The sequence below is a fragment of the Micropterus salmoides genome, unplaced genomic scaffold, assembly GCF_014851395.1.
Source record: "Micropterus salmoides isolate LMB-PRFRI ecotype aquatic unplaced genomic scaffold, ASM1485139v1 Ms_hic_scaffold_12, whole genome shotgun sequence".
NCBI classification, from domain to species: Eukaryota; Metazoa; Chordata; class Actinopteri; order Centrarchiformes; family Centrarchidae; genus Micropterus; species Micropterus salmoides.
The window spans coordinates 15459334-15477776 of NW_024040263.1; the positions used below are offsets into that span (position 1 = coordinate 15459334).

General features: G+C 39.7%; 2 protein-coding genes across 4 annotated transcripts; one reads left to right on the forward strand and one right to left on the reverse strand.

Moving 5' to 3' along the window:
* Positions 1-6281: 6281 nt before the first annotated feature.
* Positions 6282-11112, forward strand: emp1 (epithelial membrane protein 1). 2 transcript variants are annotated; one of them, XM_038713610.1, is made up of 5 exons: positions 6282-6376; positions 7164-7254; positions 7672-7771; positions 8053-8193; positions 9829-11112. In XM_038713610.1, the coding sequence occupies exons 2-5, from the start codon at positions 7180-7182 to the stop codon at positions 9987-9989; spliced, it is 477 nt and encodes a 158-aa protein (XP_038569538.1). In that variant the 5' UTR covers positions 6282-6376; positions 7164-7179; the 3' UTR covers positions 9990-11112. The 2 variants fall into 2 exon arrangements, with proteins under 2 accessions (XP_038569538.1, XP_038569539.1); XM_038713611.1 differs by lacking the exon at positions 6282-6376 and adding an exon at positions 6398-6416.
* On the reverse strand, positions 11003-18378 carry zgc:101679 (uncharacterized protein LOC450058 homolog). 2 transcript variants are annotated; one of them, XM_038713604.1, is made up of 12 exons: positions 18263-18376; positions 17788-17834; positions 17555-17627; positions 16376-16535; positions 16129-16197; positions 15877-15997; positions 15669-15761; positions 14811-14875; positions 13919-14000; positions 12171-12217; positions 11729-11784; positions 11003-11612 (listed from the first exon to the last, which is right to left on the reverse strand). In XM_038713604.1, the coding sequence occupies exons 1-12, from the start codon at positions 18319-18321 to the stop codon at positions 11531-11533; spliced, it is 954 nt and encodes a 317-aa protein (XP_038569532.1). In that variant the 5' UTR covers positions 18322-18376; the 3' UTR covers positions 11003-11530. The 2 variants fall into 2 exon arrangements, with proteins under 2 accessions (XP_038569532.1, XP_038569533.1); XM_038713605.1 differs by lacking the exons at positions 11003-11612; positions 11729-11784; positions 12171-12217 and adding an exon at positions 12225-12301 and having other exon boundaries at positions 18263-18378.
* Between the last annotated feature and the right edge of the window lie 65 nt (positions 18379-18443).

Genomic DNA, 18443 nt, shown 5'->3' on the forward strand with positions numbered 1-18443 from the left:
GATGAGCAGTTGGCTCATCAGAAACAGAAATTAACAATCACACACCAATAGCACAGCGATCGGGAGCAATTTGGAATTCAGTGTCTTTCCCAAGGACACTTAGACATGCAAAATATGCCCAAATTGTGCCAAATGTTGTTGGACCTAATCTATTGTTTTGTCAGGGTGGTATTACCTATTTAATGATTGTCACTACATCTCTAGACCTGTTCTGTAGTTTTGTACTGCTGGTTTGATCTCATGAACATATTCTTTCAACTCTTATTACCACGAATACAGAGGAATAAAACAATATTTTATTGAAAATCAGCAGACAATACTGAAACTGTCCATTCATTCATAGAAAACCTTCATTTGGTAATTTCTAGGTGGGCGAGAAGATTTAAGTCTCCTGATCCTTGAGGGGCTTGTTGGATGAGGAGTCTTGTGCACGGGGGAGGCGGATGCTTTGATGCGAAGTTTAGGCCTATTCCTGTTTCCCAATGTTTTCAGCTTGTTGATGTCTACCAGCTATAGGGATGGGGATTGTTAATTTTTTATTGATATTGATACCCTTATTGAGACTGCTTAACGATCCAATTCTTTATCGATACCACTATCGATACTTTACTATTATTTAGTGATGGTTATTTGGTAAGACCAGACCCAACGGGCATAAGGTAGGCCTGCAGGGTATGAGGAAAATATTCAATGTGCGTATGACATATCACTTGTGATAAATAAACATATATTGAAGTGTAGGCTACATATTAACTGCCTGGTTGTTTTTAATTTAATATTTTAAATACAGCTAAATGTTGTTTCTAGATCAGCAACATTAATGTTTACAACAGCAAAGTAACTCCGTTACTTTATCTGACATCACAAGTAGTGAGTGAGGTTTAGAGAGAACACCATCAGTCTGTATCAGTCCTTCCTCCTCTCTAGCTGGCTGCAGGTAACGTTACCAGGTAGAAGAAGGAGCGGCTGGTTTGTCTCAGCCAGCAGTTGAGTTTTTAAGACTACAGACCAGTCTGTGCTCCAGACAGACAGCTTTCTATTTAGCTTGTTTTTAACATTTGGCTAATGCCAAGCTAGCGTTAGCTGTGCTTGTATAAAACAAACAGGATGAGAGAATGAGGACAGAGATGATTTAATTAACCATTTCTACTTGTTTAACGTTACCTTACAGACACGTGTATTGATAAAGTATTGTCTTTTTACTTGCGAAGGTTTTAGTGCACATACTTACAGTAACAAGCGTTAGCTGTCATCAACTAACGTTACAGTAGTTTGGAGCCAACTTCACCCTCACCGTAACGTTATTCCACCATGATGGTGCAGCCTCTCGCTCTGCTGCCGCTGTGTGTGTGTGTAGGAGCCGACAGAGAGCAGGCAGAGACTGCAGCCTGATGATTTTATTATCCATTGCATTGCAAAATAAAACGGACTTGACGCTCGAGACGTATATGTTACATCATAGTACCCGCAAGTCTGGATAGCAGTATCGATAAGCTCGAACCTTATTGATTTTCGGGTTTTGAGAAATTTTGGAACTGGGTCTCGATCCCCATCCCTAACCAGCTGTGACTTGTTACCATTTCAACCGAAGAGTAACTAAATTTTTGGGGTCCTGATGGAATAAAATAGAAAAATATATTGAAGGAAGTCTGAAAAAATAAGCAAACATTTGTGTAGAAGAAACATTTTGTCTGCTTCTCCTGTCAAACGTTTTGCAACCCCTTAGGTTTATCTCACGACCACATGTGGGCCCCCCTCCCCCCACTGTCCTACAATACTGTATGGTTTGGATGAAGAATAAATTGATTTAAAAGTGGCAGTTTTAGACCAGCATTTCGTATAGAGGGTGTGGTGATGGCGCACGGATAAGATGCCTGCCTTTGGTGTGAGAGACCTGGGTTCAACCATCCACCATTGTGTCCCTGAGCAAGACACTTAACCCCTAGTTGCTCCAGAGGTGTGCGTCTGACATATATGGCAATTGTAAGTCGCTTTGGATAAAAGCATCAGATAAATGTAAATGTAATGTAAATATGAGTCAAAGGACTGAAGGGATAGTCTTGCAGGTGTGAATCATTAGGTGTTAGTTATTGTGTGGCTGCAGATTTGCAGAAGGCTGCACCAGGACGGACTGACTGTGAGCTATGATGGTCAAGAGGCAACAAGAGCCTCTGGAGTTAATATGAAAAGCTCAGACTTTTGGAGCTGCAGTGAAGGTTGTGGTAATCGATGTTATGAGAATGTGCAGTGAGGGTTCAAAAGGAGTCGGGTAGAGTTGGGAGCTGGGGAGTGTAGTACAGAGGGATTTGTTTTGGGAAGATGTGAGCTGTGTAACAACTTCAGCACATTGTTGCTGCATGTGACCTCTGCTGTTTTTGTTGGGCAACCCTTGAAGAGAAACAAAATAGCAAACCTACAGCCATGTTAGCGGCTGTGTGAATCTGTACTCGGCGCTATAGAGGAAAAGTCAGGCGATCACCAAAGTCATGGCTAAATTGTCGGGGAACCATGAATGTCTGTTCATAATTACATGGCAATCTGTTAAGTAGTTATAGATATTTCAGTATGGACCAATGTGGTGGACCGACAGACCCATACCTAGAGCCACGCATGGCTAAAACCTGAACCTCTTTAGAAAATGTGTGGATTTGTGTTTGTTGGTTTGGTGGTAGGATGTCTCCAGTTTATAGCCTGTTCAGATGAATAAGGAATTTCTCAAGATAGAATTTAAATTTTGTAGACAAAGCACAAAAAAATAGTCAGAGTTAAAAATAAGAGCATTTATTCCTGAAATATTTCACTATTTAAGTCGGCTCTTTTCAGCAGCACTATTCACAGCTACTTCTGTATAATGTCTTTTTAGTGGCCACCCCACTGCACAATGGATGTTAGATTGTACTTTCTGTAGAGGCCCACATGTTGTGAGGGGAATAGAATAACTCCAGAGACTCAGGAGTGACGTACGAGGGGAACCGGCACTGCTAAGCACCCACTCAACATTCACTGTGAGGATATGACAAACCATCAGGGCTTAGAAATAATGGTTTCAATCTTGACATCTATTCAAACGTACTGCCAGGAGAAAATACTTCTCCTGTTCCATTCGTATGCCCCCTGATAATGATACTGCCCTCAAATGATTTTCATCTCAGCGGCACTATAATAAAACAGAGACTTACACTAATGGCTCTATCAGCACCCAGTCAGCATTGCTTTAGCAGTTATCTAACACAGAGTGGTTTCTTCTTTTCTTTTTCTTTTTTTGAATTCACTCTAAAAGAGATATTTGCTCCCAATAGGTCTGATCCACACATACGGGATTTTAACAAAACCAAGTTTTATAGACCAAACAGTAAATCTGTTAATTTAGAAAATAAGCAGCAGATGAATCCATAATAAAAGTAATCATTAGTCACAGCCCTTTAGAAAATAATAAAAACTTGCTTCCCCTCGAACAGCTGTAACAGTAAAATGTTGTGTATACATTGATACATCAGTCAAAAACATATCAGTCAAAGGGGACATTTTTTACTTGTATTTTTACAGTCTGGTATTACTACGTTTACTTAGGTAAAGAATCTGAATACTTCTTCCACCATTGCAGTTCACTAATCCAAACAAAGATGGTAGCTGGAATTACAGTTCTCCATGCTCAATTTGTACAACATGAACAGAAACTAAAAGTTTTAGTATCAGTTATATATACAGTAATACAGTTATGCAGCAGTTAATATTTATGTTTTGTTCAACTATCATATATTTTTATGCATCCAGGTGGTAAAAAGAGTCTTTTAGGATGCTGGAAATACCTTCAGAACAGCGGTGAGTGTTTTTAAAACGACCTTCTGGGTCGAAAGATTGCCTTGAGTCTGTTTATAGCATCATCTCCAAAGATCGTTTTATCCATTGATGATGCTGAACAAATAACTCTAGGAGAGGGGAGCCTTCCGTGTACATCCACGCCAAACCACAGAAAAAAAACATTGCTCTTCCTGTTTTACTTAAATCCTAGTAGCTGTACATACTGTGCCTTTTACGCTTTCTGCAGTGAGCCATTTAAACTGGGTATTTGATTCTTCTCTCATATTATTGTACCGGCCACAGATGACCTAAGTGTCAGTATAAATCCTAATGCCGATATGCTTCCAGGTTAACTCGCACTGAGAGAATCTGTACTGTCAGCAAACGAGGGAGCGGTCAGTATTAGAGCAAAGGAAGCAATTACGGTATCTATCCTCATCCCACCTCCAGGAGGATAAAGGAGCCCTTGTAGTGCTCGGATCAGGACTTCCTCAGTCCATATGGTCCTCACTGAGAGACCACAGCCTGAGGGGAGATACGACCCAAGGCAGAGATGAGCTGAGGCCTGTTAAAAGAAAATAAAACATAAATGTTATTTTACTGGTTTTATATACTGCTATATGTAGAAATAAGACGACCCATAACTAACTGAGCGTTCTCTCATCTGAGACAGGTGATAAAAAGCTTTACTAGATATGCACTGTCTGCCAAGTAATCCTCTAATAACATGGTGTCGTTTGACAACAGCCAATAATAATACCTAAATGAAAGTATCTATTTAAGATATGACAGTTTGTGGTAAAAATATGGCCGCTGAGTCGAGAATGTTAATGTACTCCTTCCTGCTTCTGGTGGCCACCCGAACCAAATGTCATACAGACAACTTATAACTTTAGAAATGTCAGGAAAAGGTTCCTACGTGTATTATATGAATTACATTTCCAGTGGAAACTCTGGCCACTGCACGTGTTATTAAACCACATGAAAATACCCAGGATTTGAAGATCACATATATTTTGCAAACCAAAGTGTTGTGAATCTACGTATCTCTGTAGTCAAATTTTCAAACCTTAAAAAATATAAAATATGTATTATGTAATTGGATTATTAAGAGATCATGGAAGGGGCACAATGAATGGGTCTATCTACACAGGTACGCGTGTGACAACAAAGACAATTTTATCATTTTATGATACAGCAGATTTGCTAAACTGAATTATATATGTGACGCAACCACTTTATGTGACTTGATGTCCTTGATATCTGTTCCTGTAAAACCTCTATTTTATGTATGTGATTGTTTGTTTTGTATGTGATGTGAATTCTGGGGGAGTAATAGCTTCATCTGTAAAAAAAAAAAAAAAAAATTTTAAAAATGGGTTGGTAAAAAAAAAAGAAAGCTGGGCTGGATTATCTGTGAGGTTTATTACACGTTGTACAGCAGCTCAAAGTGGCTTTTGTTTCCACAGGTCGTCCTGTTAAAATAAGAGTATGCCCACATTAGGACAGTAAAATTGTTAAACACATATCTTTCTCTCTGTCCAGACTGAAATGCTGTTTTTCTCTCCCCCAAAGCAGATCTTTTCCAAAACGGTCTCCAGAGTGTATAAATGTTAAAACGCAGGCTTGGTGTTTCACTGTGTTTGGGATGAATTGAGGTTTTTTTATTATTTATTATTATTATTAATTGAGGTTTTGCAGTAAAGCAGAACCATGTTTAGTCACCTCCAAACACCTTATTTTTGTGAATGCTAGATTTACAGGTCTCAGTGAATACATCGCCCACGTCCTGTTGCAGGAATTTCACTGTTACGTTCCTGCAGAGGTTCTTGTCCGCTGTCTGCTGGTAACTCACTCAACATGGCCTACTGCAGACTGAGGGAGTGACACACACTGAGGGCTTTTTATTGATTTACACTCTGCTCCAATCTGAAACTGCATCTCCATAAGCCACTATTTCACTTGATTTTTGACTTGCTTGAAAACATGTTGCCATCAAAGTGCAAGCACTGTTGGAAAGGTGAAGATGTCCCCAGTGTCTGTAGTGCACTGCACTGCTGTCCATTGCACTTCTTAATGTCCCGTCTTTGAAGAAGTCATTTTAGTGCATAATGAACCGTCAAGTGTGTCTGAAAGCACAACTGAGAGATAGACTTGCTGCGAGATATGTTTATGTATGTCCAAAATTACATTTCATATCCAGAGGATAACAGTACAGCTAAAGCTGATGTGGCCAGTTTGTTAATAAAGATGGGACACCCAGTTGAGAAATTGAGTTAAAAGAAATCAGTTTGTCACAGCCTGTAGGAAAAGTATTCCTGGAATACAACTGAAACAGGCTTTACAAATCCATGTAACAATGAATGATCTTAAAACTTCACTCTTTACACACTTTTTGGAGATTAAGGGGGCGTCCTGAAGCCTTATGGGTTGCCTGAACGATTCATTGAGGGGGAAAAAATTAGAAACTTTATGGGTGGGGCTTGGTGAGAGGGAGAGAGTAAAACAGGGTGGTGGTTGTGCAGTGTTTCACATTCCCAAATAACTCCCGGGCCGTGCGTTAAAGCACTTTCAGGTAGGCTAACGTCTATCCACGTTGTTTACATTTTGTAAAGGTAAGCCCATGCCTTATGTCGCCGTGAGACGCTACTGTGCAGAATTTGTGTGTGTTTTTGTTGTGTAGAGTGCAGAAAAGTTAACTTCAGTACAGATTTTCACCAGCGCTTTGGAGAATTGCACGGATGTGACTGAGCGCAAAAAAAGTATTAAAAAGACGCGCGACTGCAAAGGCATGTATGTGAACATAGAGTTTAACATGCGACAGTGTTTATGTTTGGGTATAGAAGTTAGAGGTGTGTTTATTATTTTCTGTCGTGGTATTCTCGCGCTCTTTTCAGTGTTGTTGAGTGTGGTACAGGGCCCATTCGGGAATGCCCAAACAGCGTAAACAAATGCGCCTTTCTTGTCGACGGAAATAATAGGCTGTAAAGCCATGAAAAACGAGTCATTAAGGAAACGGACCAGTATTTCTGGGCACTGCAAATGGATGCCAATTCATCTGAGTTGTCATTATAGAAAGTACGTTTAAAAAAATACGTTTGAAGATATGAAACCATAAGTTATGTGAGCGGAGATTTGAGTCTATCGGGAAGTTGATTCAAAAATGTGTCTACGAGACTTGTGGAGCGGGTTGGGCTTGCACGCAACGTCTGTCCTCTGGGTTTTTCTTTCAGTTTGAGACAGTATTTATTTGGGACAGCTGTGTGAGCTGATGCTTCCCCACATACAAGCCTGTGTTGCATAAGACCGTGCGTGGAAAATAAATAATGGTTTGCATCCTTCCTCCTTTCCCCTGTTATCAGTTTCCCGAAGGCCACAATGTTGATGCTTTCTGGAATCGTCGTTCTGCACATAACCGCCGTCATCCTGCTTCTGGTGGCCACCATTGATAATGTAAGTGGAAATAATTCCCTTTTGTTTTCTCAGTTAACACACGCCTATGCTTAGAGGAAGAGCAACAAGCTTTAATATGAGAATAAATGCCAACCAAATGTAGCAAAATACAAACACCTAAAGCAAAATGTATGTCTCTATGGAAGCTCAGGCCAGCACATGTGCCATTAAACAACATGGAAATACCCAGCAGTCAAATGTCAAAAGATATGTTCTTGGTATTTTGCCACCCACAGTGTTTCTAATCTACATGTACTTTCACTAAGCCTTACAGAACATTAAAAAACTGACTTTATCAGCTCTGGTATATGGATGACAGTAAATCTGCAAAGCTTTCAACTTTTCTTTACATGTGATGCAACCACTGTATGTGTCTTGATGTCTTGTGTTTGTTCTCCTCTTCTTCTGCAACTTCAGGCCTGGTGGATCACTGATACAGTGTCAACTGACTTGTGGGGCCATTGGGAGTTGACAGGCTCAATGTGGCATTACACCAACCTGAAAAACTACCCAGAGAGTAAATTCCGTGGATGTTTTTAACTAATGGGATGGATGATTTGAGTGCAGTAGTATTTGTCAGAATAGAGGAGATTCCAGGTGTCAAAATGTAGAAACAGACTAGACAGATGCTGATAATCAGAGGTCATGTGCTATTAAAATTGTAACAATATGTTAATAAGTTCATCAGTAATGTTTATATTTGCAGATGAGGTGCTTTAAGGTGAACATTGCCGTGTATGTGGGTTGCTGTCGACCCCTCACTGACTGCGTGTCTGTTTTGTCGCCCTGCTGCTGCAGAGTATCTCCAGACGATTCAGGCCACATCAGTGCTGGCCTGTGTTTTTTCCATTCTGGCCTTGTTTATGTTTGTGGCTCAGCTGTTCACCCTGCCCAAAGGCCAGAGGTTCACCGTCACTGGCATTTTACAGCTAGTCGCATGTAAGTAACCTGGAGTCAAAAGTCTGACCTGCAGCTGTAAGAAATATTTGTACATTTCTATGCTCTAAGGCTTGACTGGAAAGCACAACAGTGGAATGAGACCTCAGTGTTTTTAGACTCATATTTCTGCGTAACTGTAAAACATTTCATGTGATAGGACTGAGCATAACACTTACAGTATAGCATGTTAAAATGTTTTCATTTCCTCTCAGACAAGGTGAGGAAGAAATTAAGCTGAGGCCTGTCCCTGACAATGTGCAAGCATGTCTGGATCTCTGTTTGCTTCCCTTACATGACATTTGGACCCAAAGCTTTTGAAGCAGAGGTCATCAGCAGCAGTGTACGGTGTTTCTGCACAATGGTGTTAAAAAAAAAAACCATGGACGCAGATACAGAAGGTCAGTGACTTTCACTCATGTGCCGTCCAGGTTCAAGAGTCTGCAGGTTTTCAGTTTAACCAAAAAATTAAACCAGCTGGTCCTGTTAATCTGCAGAACATCAGGCCTCAGTGACACATGACTGACAGTCACTGCAGTAGAGTAATAACTGTCAGTGTTTTTGGATTAATCTTATGTGGCTCTGTGGCCTCTGGCTCATGTCAAAAACTGATGATTGAACATTTTCAAAACTTCAGCCCCCTCTGTCTGAAAGTGACTGAAACCAAAATCATCTTTTGAGATTAGAGGCAGTTGGTACAACACGGGGTGGAGGACAAGTGAGTGTTGAAAAATCTGTGAAGATATTGTCTGGAGTCAACTAATGATTTCATTATCTATTAATCTTCTGATTAATTTTGCCATTAATTGATTAATGGTTTGTCAATTAAATAATCATCAACATTGTGAAACATGCCCATCACACTTTCTTAGAGGTGACATGTTTAAATGTCTTATTTTGTCCAACCATCAGTCAAAATGCTGAAAGGTATTCACTTTTCTATCGTATAAGTCAAAAGCCAATATTCACATTTCAGAGACTGGGATAAGAGAATTTTCCCCATTTTTGCTTAAGAATGAATTAAACTCACTTGAGTATCAAAATAGTTTACTTCAGTTTTTTTGTCAATCAATTAATCTACTTCATATTTTAGTGCTAACTACTGGTCTGCAAGATGGGCAGAATATTGTGATAATTAAGTAAGAATATTCACAAGAGTTTTCAAAATCAGACGTTGAAGTGAAGTCACATTCTTACCACTGAATAAGTTGTTTCATTAGTACATTATCCTGTATTTAAAAACATGTTTTGAACAGTATTGAAGGACTCGTGCTGTGACAGACTTAGGTAAAATTGGACCTATTCGTGTAGACGGATGATTTGTGAACTACAGTATCTATTATGTCACCATACAGTTAAATACAGAGGCTCAATTATGGACTATCATTGGCACTGTTAATAGTACATAAAAACATTCAGAAAGTAATGGGATTTTAACATGTATTGTCATCAGTTTATAGAACTACAAAATTAGCACAGCAAAACTGTCATGTTTCTCATTTCATTGTGGCTGCAGTAGAGCCGTCTGCTACAGCATCCGCGATCATGAGCCTTATCTTATAATAGGAAAAATAATTACACCTTAATTGCCTCATCTGGGTGCTTGTGACAGCATTGCCCTTTTTTCCCCTCCTGCAGGCCTGTGTATAATGATCGCAGCCTCAATCTACACTGCCGAGATTCACACTGACGAAAACAGAGGAGGGTACGGGCACTCCTATGTCCTGGCCTGGATCTCTTTTGTCCTCACCTTCATCTTAGCGATCACCTACCTCGTCCTGCGGAAGAAGAGCGAGTGACACGACAAGAGGAATGAGGGCAGGCCTGAGATCATGTTCCCAGATTCAATTTGGTAAAATAAACAATAGGATTTGTTTAGAAATTTGGAGGGGGAAAACAGAAGATTGTTGATCTGCAGCTAGGAAAATGGAGGAATAATGTTACTTTGCTAACGAGCCATTTGTTTATATTTTTAATATACATTGAAATAGAACCCAGGATTATGTTACATTTAGATTTTAATTAGATTTCTATTTGATTTAAGAGAGAAGAGGGTAGTGTCATTTTTCATTCATGAGTAGGGCAGTATGGGCTAAAAAGACGTTGTAATTAGAAGGGTGCAACCCCTGAAAGTGTTTATTTCTAAGCAATAGAACTATACAATTATTAATAAATGAATTATTTCAGAGATAGATGACGGGATTGATCCCAATCTTTGTCTGTGTGTTAAGTATGAAGCTACTACCAGCATTAACAATTGGTAAGCTTTAGGGGTGCTGACTGGTGGATATATTTCTTAACTTTTTTGACTGAGCCAGGCTAGCTGTTTCCAGTCTTTATGCTAAGCTAACTAGCTGCTGGAGGTAGCTTCATTTACACAGAAATAAGAGTAGTATCAATCCTGTCAGCTAACTCTTGAGAAGTGGATGAAATGTGAGATTGAAGTCCTTACGATTCTGTTAAATCACGTTGTGAGGCGGACAGCTGCAGCTTTCCAGAGTGTGAAAAAAAAATACTGTATCTGAAGATACAGCTTGTTGTCAAAACTACAACATTCCTGTTGCAGTACTTGAACAATGAAAAAAGCCTTAATTCACAGTACAAGTAGTTTTAATCATGTATCATTATTTTACAACTGAAGTATAATGTATCCTTTTTTAAATCTATGTACATTGTAACCATTATATTTTTGTAACATTTTGTGTTGAGTTTTTTTTTTAATTCACTATGTTTGATTTTGTGTCTGTAGTTGGCTGCTATCATAAGAAAAGTACATGCAATTTGTACAATTGAACATAAAGTGAACCAGGGATAGAGGACAATGGTGTTTAATTTCAGCATATTTCATAACTATGCAAGAGATGTTTGTAATTACATTGGAATTTAAGCCATATCATTTATTAATAAAACAAATATCACACAGTCTTAATATTTCATTATGAAACTGCTGTGCATGCAACAAAATCATAAACAGTCACTATTACATGATAAATATGTATGAACGGGTTCAGTTCTGTAGCCTTCACTCAAGTAAGATTTCTTTAAAATTAATTTAAATTGAGGCTCAAGTTGGCACCCAGACAAATAACTTCACATTGGGGTGATGAAGGACAACACAGTTCCAGAAAATTCTAATGGATTTTCACTGATTTCTAAATCTGCGTAACTTTGTTTAATAAGGGCAAAGTTATGTTGTATTGCTTGTATTTCTGAGTGCAAGTTACAACTTTAAGGTTTTGAAAACAAATCTTCAGGCCTTACAACAGACCCAGTCAGAAACAGGAATGTTCCATTATATAAAGTATCGTTCCCAGAGGAAGCGAGTAGAAACTGGACTGTACTAGATGCCTTGGCCAGACGGTGTGATGCGCTCCTGAACCACCAGGTGGAGAAGGTGATTCTGCTCAGCACTCAGAAATGGCCTGAGGGGAGAAAAAAACACAAACATGCAATCAATATGGAAAATTAATATTGAGAAGCAGTAAAAAATGCTGCTCCATCCCCATCACATGGAAAATGAACATTTCTGAACACTCACCATAGCTCTGTCTGAAGAGACTTAAGGGACTCTGTGTCTTTCTCCTGACATGCCATCTGCAAAACAGACTTGGTGTTACACGCTGCACAAATAAAACCATAACTGCAGATTCAGATGACCTTGATGAGTTTTTGTCAGTGTTTATGCTCTATTATAAATCTTGTTATTGCTCTACAGAATCTGTTTTATTAAAAGGTATTTAAGTCATGAATGAACATAGATCAAGAACCATAAATATTGATTGAAAAACAGGCAAAGGCCTACTAACACCACTGCATATGCTGCAAACAAAAAAAAATGAATTCCATTGGCAAAGGAAGACAAGCTCCAGCAAATTTGTCTGTCGTGTGAAGGCCGTGAATACCATCATTCTTCCTGTATAAGGCAGAAAGGATCACGAAATCCTGCAAACTGTTCCAAGTATGTGAATGATGAAACTCACCACTACAGACTGCAGGAGCAGGAAAACATTATCGGGCAGGAAGGTCACTGAAGGAAAGGACAAGAGCCACGTTTGCACCACTTCAAATAAACGTCACTCAGAGGATTCATGATACAATTTCTACATTCCCACTGAAAAGAGAACATATATATTTCATACATTTTTGCTCTAATATTAGCTCAATCAGGCATGTGATTGGCAAAGAGCAAAAAAGCAGGACAATATACTGAGACCCCCCCACCTCCACCCCCCACCCCGATAAAACTGGCGGCGTCTCTATTATAACATATGGATGGTAAAGCAGGACCCATGACAATAACTTATTTGGTGGATGTGTTGCAGTGGGAATTAAAGGCAAGTGTCTAATCCACTGCTCCATTGCCACCTCTCTATAATAATTATTATTTTGTATTCATTTTTTACCAAACTTCAACAGCTAAATGTGCAACATGAAATAATTGATTCTATAACTAAATAATATAACAACTAACTTTTAAATTAGTTTAGTAGAAGTTAACAGATGATTTTTAATGAATAGGAGACAGCAGCAAAGGTTGTTGCCTGTTTAAGACCTGGTGGCCTGACTGTTAAAGACAGTTATATTATTCAGGAAACTCAGATCAAACAGCCACGTCTGTCTCTGTCCATTGATAAACTGTAGGAAAAAGTTGGACATTTCAACTCTGGCAGCGGGTAGGTGTGTGGGTGAGATGAGAACGGCCGCGACAGTTTCACGGGATTGCGCCAGTTACACAGAAGGCGTTGCCATGGTTACCTGGGGAGTGCTTGTTTGCCTGTCTGTTGATAAGGAGCGCAGAGCGACCCCGCAGATCAAAGCTGTATGAAACAGCCTTATATAAACCCTGTCACAACCATTCACAAGAAATTAATTTATAACTTTAAAATACGGACATAAAGACTTAAAAAGCAACCATTCATACAGCAAAGTGTATATATAGGCTATGTGATTGATCATTAGACATAGCCTATAACAAGCAATAATCAAAACATATCCAATTTATCCAATGCTTATTGTCAACTCAGTGTTGGGCAAGTTACTCAGAAATAATATAGCTATTACCTAGTTACTTAGCATATAGGCTACTCCTTAAACAGTAATATTAGCTACTCTAGCCTACTTATTACTGGGTGATATAACACCACTCTCTCCCGATGAGCCCAAGCATCACTGGCAGTAGCGACTGGAGTTTCTTTCTGAGTTTCACGTTGCTGCGTTGCTTTAGCTGATGCTTCAATTACCCTAAGTCAATGTAGAATTGTTCGCGTTACACAATAATGGCAACAACGTTACTTACAGCTATCGAAAATACCTCTCCTCCCTGTTCTCCTGTCTTCCTTTAGCTTTTTGGCTAACAGCTGATAAGGTCTGGTGCCGCAGAGTTGCAGCGCGGTCGCACATTCACGTCAGGGATGGTGCGTTCAATAGGGCAGCCTTGATATGATTAGTAACTGTACATTGTAACATTACTGTTTTGGAAATAGTAATCTGTCAACTAATGGCACTATTACTGGGAAAAGTAATATTACAGTATTACTGCCCAACACGTTACGTACCACTGATGCGCGCCAGCGACTGTGGTACACACTGTGCAGGTGTGGAATGGGCAGCTGAACGCAAATTAGAGATCTGCATGATTCATTTGGGTCAGATTTTCAGGTTGGAAAATCCGGAATTCTGGATTAATCCGGAACAATCACATCCCTGCTCAATATTGTGGTGCATTTACCTTGGCTGTGAGGGTCAAAAGACTCCCACGCGTATCTCTCCAGGGTCTGGGCATGTTCTGGTAACAACTTCTGAGGTGGAGGCTACACAGGAAAACAGCAAAGGCAGTTACAGGGCTGCTGCACCAGTAAGTAATGTACAGATGTGGGATAAATAATCAATACAGTTATACAATATCAATCGATTTGGCATCAGCAATGTGATATTTTCTGTTGCGTTGTTAATGTCCTTCTTTTAAGCTGGTGATGGTTGTCTGACACTAAAGTATTGGCAAGTGTTCATGTTGCTGTGTGTCTGTGGTGAAGATATGTAGCCACCGTGACGTCACCCTTTGGTTTGTGGCCTACTGTTTTCAACCCTCGAGTTTGGCACTTTGGTTGTCCCCATGTTGGGTTTTTTTGGAACCAGAAGTGATCATATTTGAACAAGAGGGTGGAGCTGGGGAGGGATACGCATCGCTGCACCTGACAAGTTGCCGTGGTACTGACACGGCTTTATATTCTATTTTACTTTAAATGGGACCATAATGCTGACTTGAAACTAGCAACTGGGACACTGAACTTATTAGGAAAGTGTTAATGAGGTAATAAATCAAGTCAGAAATAGGGTAATTTCCTCATAAGGTTAAATCCAATCAGACTTCTTTCTGCAACCGGTGTAATCGCCTCCTGCTGACCATTAGGAAGAATGCACTTCTGCATTGGCAAGTCCACTTCTTTTATACAGTCTTTGTATAAAACCTTGTTGCATTTTTTCACAAGTGAAATCAAAAATACAGAACTGATTTAATTCATACGTAACCCTCTTATTGAGGGTGTACCACTTCAGTCACTCTGTTATAGATGGTTTTCTTTCAGTATGTTTTCTTAATAATATAAAATAAAAGTTGTTACCTCAAGCAACATCAGCAGTAGTACTCTGGAGATCTCACATTTTGCCACAATGTCCAGAAATGCCCCTTTTCCCCCCAAGAAAATTAAGATATGAAAGAGAGAGGAAGACACCACTTTTAGAGTGTAATCAAATAAAATGCAAAAATGATATTAAAACACAACTTGAGACACATTCCGCTTTCAATCTCAGCATTAAAATGTTCTTATCCTTACATTTTTGTTTTTGATATATTGCATTCAGCCTCCATTTTGAAAACTGTATCATACTGTATCATATCACTTGGCATCCATTCATACATAAGATTAGAATTGACTTTAAAATTCTATTGATCACTTTTAAAGCTCTTCATGGCCTCTCGCCTTGTTATATTTCTGAACTTTTAGTCCCATTCGCACCAGCACCACCTTGAGATCCTCGGGCAGAGGTCTGTTGTCTGTTCCAGAGTCTCGACTGAAAACTAAAGGGGACACAGCGTTTGCTGTCAGGGCCCTGAGGCTCTGGAACAGCCTGCCCGAGGAAATCAGGTCGGCTGAGTCAGTGAACTCTTTTAAGTCCCTTCTTAAAACATACTTTTATAGGAGAGCCTTTCCCGATCTTATTTGACTTTATTTTATCCCTTTTATTTTATTCTATTTTACTATTTTATATTTATCTTAAACGTGTATTTTAGTCTTTTCAATGTTTTCTTGCTTTTATCTTGTATTGCTTTTGTATTATTGATTTTTGGGTATTATTGTCTTTACACTTGTTACAGCACTTTGTAACTTGTTTTTGAAAAGTGCTCTACAAATAAAGATTATTATTATTATATTATTATTTTAGGCAGCTACTGCCTGTAGATAAATGCAGAGCCTCACCAACAGGGGTGCTGGTGCCTGGTAGCTGCAGTCCTCTCTCCTGGCACAACAGCTGCATCTCCGTGAACACTGACAAAGCACCGTCATAGTCACCTGCAAAAAACACAAGAGAGATTCAAGCTTAAACTGCAGAAAATCAAGCTAAATCGTATATATGCATATGAAATATGTATCAGCTACATATCAGATATGACATGGCTGAACTCACGGGTGAGAATTTTACACGTGGCCATTTCTCCCATTGACAGCAGAGCTTCAATTGGCGTCTGTGTCTGCAACTCTGCAGCCCTCTGGTAATGAACAATAGCCTCTCCTGGTCTATTCATCTCCTAATGAAATCACAGGAGGAGCAGCGATTAACACCACATTTTTATTACATCACATCAACTTGAAACAACAAATCAAAGAACACCATAATTTATCTTTTAGGACAGCTTGAAGTTCTTATCCAAAGTTTTACCTTGAGTGCGTTGCCAAGTTCTAGACACAGGCTGGCTGCCATCACAGGCTGGTTCATCTCAATGTACACCTGTAAGCCATTTGTACATCAGCATTATCTCACTGTCTCTGTAGAAATGTGGATACAGGACTGTACTCCATACCCTGCAATCCCTTATTCTGTATCTTTCATTCCCCATATATTTTCAAACCACAGATGTTGATTCAACTACTAACCATGTCATCAAAAATTAGGAATCACAGTGTACCTTGATGGCAAAACTGTAGCAGTTAAGTGCAGCCTGAAGGTTCTCATCAAAGCCCGGGGCCTGCAGAGCCCTGTTCTCCTTCTCAGACAAGAGAAAGAGGCGGGCAGCATCGGTTAACGCCAAAGCCTCTCCAGGAGCATTAAAAAGAGTCTGCTCACAGCTGCAAGACATTCAGGATGTGTAACAACAACAGATGCACCATCAACAGTAAACATGTCATCACCATGAATGATCCAGGCTCCCTCTGAGCTAATTACCAACACCTCTGTCACCCTGTGGTGGTTTATTGTCTGGGACATGAACAACTAGAAGAGTCACGTACTGGACAGTGCCTTTGCGAGATAATCTGACTAACTGGTCACTAACTTTTTTGAACATGCAGCACTCTGTTTGAACCAATCAATGTTAATTGAGTTGAAAACAAAGTAGTTCCAAACGTGATATGATGTGCCTGACAAGTGGGTGGAGAACTGACAAATAACTTAACTGATGTGCAGATAATATAGTATATTTTTGATTTAACTGTCATAATTCTGAATATTTCAGAGCCGAGCAGTCCAATTTACTTAACAAATGACAATTTGATCTGGTGATACCACGTTGTAAAATTAGAAGATTTTTGTGCAGCTGGTTCCCCAACAAGACTTTCATGCAAAGCTTCACCTTATGCTCAGCACAAGTCTACATGTTTTCAGTTTTTGTTTATAATGAGATTGTGAAAGCCATTTTACAGCCTAAAGTGTGATTAATGTGTCACAAATGACATTTACATGATTTTTAAAAAGCAGCAGTTATTTAGAAATCTTTTACGATATTAAGGTTGAACTTTAAGTACGCTACATGGCTGAAACTATGTGAAGACCTGAAGATTACAGCCATTGGCTCGCAGAAGGCAGTGTCTCAAAAATGTTCAATGGAGTTGAAGTCAGCACTCTGTGCAAACTAGTGAAGGAAACACAAAAAAGGGTCTTTCCCAAGTTGTTGCCACAAAGTTGGAAGCAGGCTCTTGTGTAAAACATCACTTTATGTTGCAGCATAAAGATTTCCCTTAATTGGAACTAAGCCCAAACCATGAAAACAGCTCCAGAGGTATGTGGACAGAGGTGTCTCCTATTGTGTTAGACACTGAGAGGTGGTTCTGGTCAATCTGGTGCAGAAGGAGTGTACATCACCACCCACCGAGCCATGGCCAGGTTACAGAAGGCAGCATACTGAAGGCAGTCCTGCTGCTTCAGCTCCTTGGCTAACTGACCTGAAAAAACAGGGAAATCAATGTAAGGCAAACTATGAAGAAACAGTTTGATGACATATATTCTCTGTAAGATTCTCTGCAGATGGTGTCATGTTGTGCGTACTGAACGAATACTGTAATTTTCACTTTAGGTTGTGCAGAGAGACAGTCAGACACTTACCAAACTGCTCGCTCGCCTCTGCTACATTGGGCTTCCGGAGAAAACGTCTACGACAAGGACATACAAAAAAAATACAACAATTAGCTGGTTATAACTAGCAATATATCGTGAATACACTGTTCTGGTGCTAAACAGAAGAACGACTGCGTGCTTCGCCAGCTTTACCGACTGCAGCTTGCTAAATTAACGTTACCGTCAGCTGTCGAATAACGCCCCTTTATATGAGCCTGAACCGAACAACTGACCTCCAGAAACATTATATTTGGATTATAAACTTCGTTACATGCACGTAAGGGTTGGTTAAATGACGTCATGTGACACTGACAGTAATGACAGCGACAGGCTAACAGTTAGCTTAACCTAGCTTATTAGTGCTAACATTAGCTGTATCAGTAGCAGTATTGCCAAGTAACGTTCCGCCATTCGTGATATTCACTCATCTTCCTATTTGAGCTAATGTGACTCAAAGCCTTACTTTTTCAGTTTATTTGACACCGCACGATATCTCGCCAGAAAGTCGCCCTCTGCAGCCATGATCAATGCAGAAAAACAAACCGAACCAGGAAGTCCAACTAACAGGAGCGCTGCCATTGGCTCGTAGAATCGATAACTCTCAATTTCATTGGTCAGTGTTCGATAGAGGAGAGGTAGTGCTT